Source organism: Heptranchias perlo, chromosome 12 (genome assembly GCF_035084215.1).
Source record: "Heptranchias perlo isolate sHepPer1 chromosome 12, sHepPer1.hap1, whole genome shotgun sequence".
Classification (NCBI taxonomy): domain Eukaryota; kingdom Metazoa; phylum Chordata; class Chondrichthyes; order Hexanchiformes; family Hexanchidae; genus Heptranchias; species Heptranchias perlo.
The window spans coordinates 53,996,051-54,002,872 of NC_090336.1; the positions used below are offsets into that span (position 1 = coordinate 53,996,051).

At 42.3% G+C, this 6,822-nt stretch overlaps 1 protein-coding gene across 5 annotated transcripts in view; it reads left to right on the plus strand.

The window, feature by feature from the left end:
- The window catches only part of tpcn2 (two pore segment channel 2), a 54,720-nt gene extending 53,094 nt beyond the window's left edge, over nucleotides 1–1,626 (plus strand). For all 5 annotated transcript variants that reach the window (XM_067994127.1, XM_067994130.1, XM_067994126.1 and 2 more), the window contains one exon: nucleotides 774–1,626. In XM_067994127.1, coding sequence (XP_067850228.1) covers nucleotides 774–861 — 88 coding nt within the window. In that variant the 3' untranslated portion in view covers nucleotides 862–1,626. The remainder of the gene's footprint in view (nucleotides 1–773) is intronic.
- The last annotated feature ends 5,196 nt before the right edge of the window (nucleotides 1,627–6,822 follow it).

The following is a 6,822-nucleotide window of genomic DNA, read 5'->3' on the forward strand; positions in this document are numbered from 1 at the left end:
GGGATTAAATTATGTCCATGCTGCTGGAGTACTTGAGCCACACAAGCAGGAGAGGACTACAGGATGTCAGTTTAAGTTACGAAAATACAAGTTAGGTTAGATGATAGGAAATACTTTTCACCGAGTCATCGACCTCTAGAATAAGCTACCAGCATGTGTGGTGTGTGAATTTGTTGCAAGCGTTCCAAAAAAAATGAATTCCTGTGAGTGGCAGACATGTGCCAAGTTAAAGAAGGTAGGGGATGGGATGATGATCATTAATCCAGTCACTGGTCTGCTGGAGCTTGCTTGATCACCTAATGGTAGAGCTTTTTTCCCTGAATTTACCTAAAGGTTTTTACTCTTTTTCCTAAGAGTGCAGGGGTGGGATGTGTTTAATGGTGTGCATGGTTGGATGTGACCATGACTTAACAAACCAACTGGCCTTCTCCTGTATTATTTTCATACGTTCATTTAACTCGTCAATAAATTTTTAAGCTATACCTTTCTTCCATTTTGAAGGACGAACAAATGTAAAAACACTGAGGAAAGCAGGTTTCTAACCCCCCCCCCCCCACTTAGTAATATTTTTAATGGCCCTCCTGCCATTAAAAATGTTTCACTAAACGTCCTGGAAAATGTTTTTTTTGCCCATTACGAAGAGCGCTCAATAGCCAAATGGCAATAAGCAGCACATCACTGTTCTCTGAAAACTCTAGCACTCAAGCCAGTATTTTCTCTTAACAGAAATTATATCTGTAGGCTAATTCGAGTTGTGTTTTTTTTAAATTAAGAGGCGATCTGGAGGAACCAACCGAGGAAGAATTGTTAGAGAGATTGCGACATCATCCACACCTCCATCTACCAAGAGGGCCCACTTAGTTGCATCCCTGTGTACTATGAGAACATTTTGATTGAAATGTGACTCCTCATCCAGGACTCTTGCAGTGTGTGAAGTGCCTCAAACTGGGTTCACACATTCTGCTTGCATTGCACAACTGCCAAACTTGGCAACTGCTCCACCTCACAAGATGCACAAGAACTGAAATTGAATTATTTAAGTTGTGAATGAGCTATGAGTGATGGACCTTCAATTTTCCTTGCATAGTACCACATGCTTTGTATATACACTTTGCTCTTTTTTTACAAATATTAACTGGGATCTTTTTTAATTTGGCTCTTTTCCAATCCAACTTTTAATACTGACATTTCCTTTTCAGATGTTTTGGAAAAGTACTAAAATGTTTGCTTAAAGATGGAAAAAAAAATGAAGTTTTTGAGAAACAGATACACATTAGTAGCATATATTTACAAACCCAAACCTGCACCTAGAATATTGAATTAAAACTGTGTAATCTGCATTTTATTACCTATTTCACTTTTTTTTTTAACAGATCCAGTTTTCTGGATTTTCACTATTTGCAACTTGCATCTTAACTAAAACACTGGGGTTAGCAGGAATACTTCTGCAATCATTACTGAATATACTCTGCACTATCCCTTAAACATCTTTGTTTGTACCCCATAGATAACCTTTACAAAAATACAATATTTCAAGTCACTGTCAATTATTTTGTTAAACTTGGTCAGTGAAAGAGTAAATTAATTATTTTGTATGATATGAATTAAAGGCAACTATTTTTCTTATTGCAGCTCTAAAGTTGTGTTCGTTGCTCACCATTTCATAACATTTTACTGGGCAAACTATATGCATATTTTCACATGGCATGGGATATAGAAGGTAATGAGATCTGATTAGAAAGCTACTTAAGTGTCTCTTTCACCATCTATGGCGCTTGATTTTTGTAGGCAGTCAGAATTGGCCTTTTTATTGCCTCATTTTCAAGAAATTGCAGCCCATTTAAACTTTCATTTTAATACCAGAAACACTCCTTTTTAAATTTCTTTCTTTTACAGTTTCAAACAAATGGCTGTAAAATGTAAAGTTAAGAATTTTTAGACTGGCATAATTTTTGATGCCTTCACAGGCCACCTCTGACTTGGCAGAAGCGCTCAACGTGGGTAAGTCCATTCAAACAGTCATGGCCAGTATTTGAGGCCAACTCTGGGGGGGTGGGAGGTGGGGGGAAAACAAGTGGTGGTCATGTTTTACCTGTAAACCTCTTCAGCTTGCTTTGTAATTGCAGTGTGCAGTATTAACTAAATGTGTGTGCCACCTTGGGGCAGGATGTCTGTGCTACACTGAATCTCTCTTGCTTGTTGCTCAGTTTAGGGGGCACCTAGCCTTTCTTTTGTGTGGTCAGGGCATGTATGGCAAGATCTAACCTGAGATCTCAGTGACCATAAGCTCCGGTGGCTTGAATTACCTCTGGTAACCATTCTTATTGTATTGCACATTAAAAACAAAGTTTCTAAACTAAAATTAGTCCAATTTTAGGTAAATGCAACTCTTTGTATTACATACCAAATTAACTTAGTTTTATAACACCTTTTTATAAACATCCTTTAAGTAATTCAAAACTGTTCTCTCTCCAGTGTGCTTAAATATATACTTCATTTGTATGTGATTTTAACGTGTAATTTTGATGCAACATCAAAGTTTTGCAATCAGTTTTAAAAAAAAATAACTTGTGGTAGTATTGGGGTTAAATTAAGAGCTCTAAATGTTTGCTCGTGATTGTGACCTAGATCAAGCACTACATACGTTTTCATATCTGGGTCATTAACGTCTCCTGTGAACAAACCTAACAAAACCCCTGCCCATTGTAAATTCCTCACCAGCTGCCTGAAATACCCTTTGTGCAGCTGCTGTAATTCCACTGACTGGTGTCTGATCGCTATTTGCGTCAACTATTAAACTCCAGTGGGGTCGGCTGAAACTTTCGCTATCACGTTAGACTTTGGCTCAGTGCTGCCTGTAGCTTTTAAGGGAATATCAAAAATTTAGTGCATGGCATTGAATTATTAATGTATTTTTATAGGCCATGATGGACCAATGCTTTACACTCTCAATCATGTACTGTTGAAATAAACTTTTTCCGACTCTTTAAAAGATATTATATAACTTGGCTGGCTGGCTGCTGGCCCTTTCAGAATGTTGTCGTTAATGGGCCAGTCAATGCAAGCTGCTACAGCTAAATGGAGCTTGGTTGAAACCCTGTTGATCAGCTTTTGATTTGCTTTCCCAAGCCTACTAATATTACTAGCATTCTGTCTAACTTTGTGCTGTAAATTTGGATTTGAAGCACAGAGGCCATTCAGCCCATTGTGGCTGTACTGGTATAATGTCTGTACTTGTACAAAGACTGTGTAAATTTAACAAATGTAAGATGTTTTTAACCCTTCCAATGAACTACCCTCCTGGAGGCATGGATTCAAAAGGGTAAAGTTCCTCAGGCACTGTTAACCATTTTTGAGCCTGAAAAGTGAGTGGCTGGCTAATCCACTGTGGAGGGCATCACAGGCAAGCCAGATCCTGTTGTCACCCAATGCACACGCATGCACTTTCCACCAGGTGTCACTAGTCAGCAATTAGGATTAGGAAAATCAGCTGTTTTTCCCCCAAATCCCTGCCTCTGGCACGGAGGCCAGTTATAGGTCCTTCCTGACTTAGCAGAGACCAGTTATTGATTCTGCAGTTTAAGAATGCTATATAGTTTTCTGGATCAAGTGAATCAGATTTTAGTTTCTGGTACATAAAAGTGGGGCATTCTTTCTTTTTAAATGTAAATAGTCAGGAAATGGCTTTTGGTGCTGCCTTTTCTGTTTTTTTTTTCTTCAAATTTATTCTGTAAACTGCACTTTATTTCATAATGTAACATTTAGAACTTTATGCACTTATTAAATTACTAATGAACACTGCATCTTAGTTATGTTAAGTATAAATGTCTATTTTCTAGTTTTTTTTTGTATTAAAATCTGATATTTGAAGTGTTCTTGAAGTTGTGTATATGTTATCTCTGTGACTAGTTATTCTCTATCTTCTAGCTGTTATGTGCAGATATTATGTTTAGTCTCTGAAATTAGGAACAGGAATAGGCCATTCAGCCCCTCCAGCCCACTCTGCCATTCAGTTCGATCAAGGCTGATTTGTATCTCAACACAATTTATGTGCTTTAGCTCCATATCACTTGATGCCCACCCTTAACAAATCTATCAATCTCAATCTTGACCACTCCAATTGTCCCAGCAGCCATAAAGGGTTCTTAAAATTCCCACATTTTTCATATCATTGAGGATATGACTTTTGGACTTTTTATGGCAGAGGACCTAACTGCTGGGTTAAATGTGGGACCCTGCAGAAAGGAGGTTAGGCCCATGAGGGCCTGGGACTGGACATGCCCGGGCTTGGGTGCAGTGTGGATTGTTACCTGAAACCAGACAACGAGAGGACACAGAATACGCATTCTTCCCTTTAAAACAATCAACCCAGAGAAAGACGTCATCTTACATGAAACTAAAGCCCATCAAAACCTTGCATAAATAATCACTACTAGCTACTAAGGCAGGAAGGTAACAATGGAGCAATTATGCAAGCCCATCAAGACTTCACATATACAGTGGCTTTCAGTTCAAAACTAGTTACGGGTGCAGGAAGGCAACGATAAACATTATGCAAGCCCATTAAAAACAATGTGACAAATGCCCCAAAAGCAGTTAAGGCAAAAAACTATAATCCCCTGAAGAAGCCCAACTAAATCAGACAAAGAACTAACCTTGATTTGGCGTTCAGATAAGAAATTCGAAAAACAGTATAACTGGGCCACCAGTTACGAAGGGGGCAGGTTTTAAGCAGGGAGAGATAGCTAAGCGAAGGAAGGAGACCCGGAGGTCCGCAGGAAACATCACGGCGAGGGGCACGGTGTGGCAGGCTCAACCGAGGACGACAAGGCCGCAACCGCAGCCCTCCACGAAGATCGACCACCCACAACCGCGCCTTACCGCATCAGCGGACTCCACCCACCTGAAGAACCTTTGCAGATTCCACAGACCAGGACCACGTGGGGACGGCAGGACAGAGCGTACCCCAAAACTGCAACCGGTCTACCTGGCTGGATTTCGAACTGTCAAGGAACCCTTGTTGGTGAACGTGATCCCTGACCTCTCCTAGTTCAACTTAGTTAGGTTTGGGGGGTGGGACAAGGGTAAGGGGATTAGTAGCGTGATTTTCCCCCATTATGCCGTGTGTTCCCCATTCTTAACTAAGTGTACTTTTGTAGGTCTGTATAATCTCATTGTAATCCGAATGTTTTAAGTTCATTTGTGACTTCAATAAACCCAGTTGTCTGCTGCACTTTGTCACAATCCCCAAATAAGTCCAAGGTCTAGAACCAGGGGAGTGGGAGCGATTTGAACCGCTCAGAAGTCAGGTGAAGCTGATACACACCACAGCCTTGGCCTTTTGGAGGAGAGAACATCAGATTTTCACTAACCTTTGTGTGGGGGATAAAGTGTTTCCTGATTTCAATCTTGAATATGGCCCATCTCTAATTGAGTTTTTTTATTTGTTCATGAAATGTGGGCGTCACTGGCAAGGCCAGCGTTTATTACCCATCCCTAATTGCCCTTGAGAAGGTGGTGGTGAGCCACCTTCTTGAACCGCTGCAGTCTGTGTGGTGAAGGTTCTCCCACAGTGCTGTTAGGAAGGGAGTTCCAGGATTTTGACCCAGCGACGATGAAGGAACGGCGATATATTTCCAAGTCGGGATGGTGTGTGACTTGGAGGGGAACGTGCAGGTGGTGTTGTTCCCATGTGCCTGCTGCTCTTGTCCTTCTAGGTGGTAGAGGTCGTGGGTTTGGGAGGTGCTGTTGGCGAGTTGCTGCAGTGCATCCTGTGGATGGTACACACTGCAGCCACAGTGTGCCAGTGGTGAAGGGAGTGAATGTTTAGGGTGGTGGATGGGGTGTCATTCAAGTGGGCTGCTTTGTCTTGGATGGTGTTGAGCTTCGTGAGTGTTGTTGGAGCTGCACTCATCCAGGCAAGTGGAGACTATTCCATCATACTCCTGACTTGTGCCTTGTAGATGGTGGAAAGGCTTTGGGGAGTCAGGGGGTGAGTCACTCACTGCAGAATACCCAGCCTCTGACCGGCTCTTATAGCCATAGTATTTATATGGCTGGTCCAGTTAAGTTTCTGGTCAATGGTGACCCCCAGGATGTTGATGGTGGGGGATTCGGTGATGGTAATGCCATTGAATGTCAAGGGGAGGTGGTTAGACTCTCTTGTTGGAGATGGTCATTGCCTGGCACTTAACTGGCAAGTAACATTCACGCCAGACATCAACCCAGGTCTGGATGTTGTCCAGGTCTTGCTGCATGCGGGCACGGACTGTTACATTATCTGAGAGGTTGTGAATGGAACTGAACACTATGCAATCATCAGCGAACATCCCCATTTCTGACCTTATGATGGAGGGAAGGTCATTGATGAAGCAGCTGAAGATGGTTGGGCCGAGGACACTGCCCTGAGGAACTCCTGCAGCAATGTCCTGGGGCTGAGATGATTGGCCTCCAACAACCACTACCATCTTCCTTTATGCTAGGTATAACTCCAGCCACTAGAGATTTTTCCCCCTGATTCCCATTGACTTCAATTTTACTAGGGCTCCTTGGTGCCACACTCTGTCAAATGCTGCCTTGATGTCAAGGGCAGTCACTCTCTCCTCACCTCTGGAATTCAGCTCTTTTGTCCATGTTTGGACCAAGGCTGTAATGAAGTCTGGAGCCGAGTGGTCCTAGCGGAACCCAAACTGAGCATCGGTGAGCAGGTTATTGGTGAGTAAGTGCCGCTTGATAGCACTGTCGACGATACCTTCCATCACTTTGCTGATGGTTGAGAGTTGACTGATGGGGTGGCAATTGGCCGGATTGGATTTGTCCTGC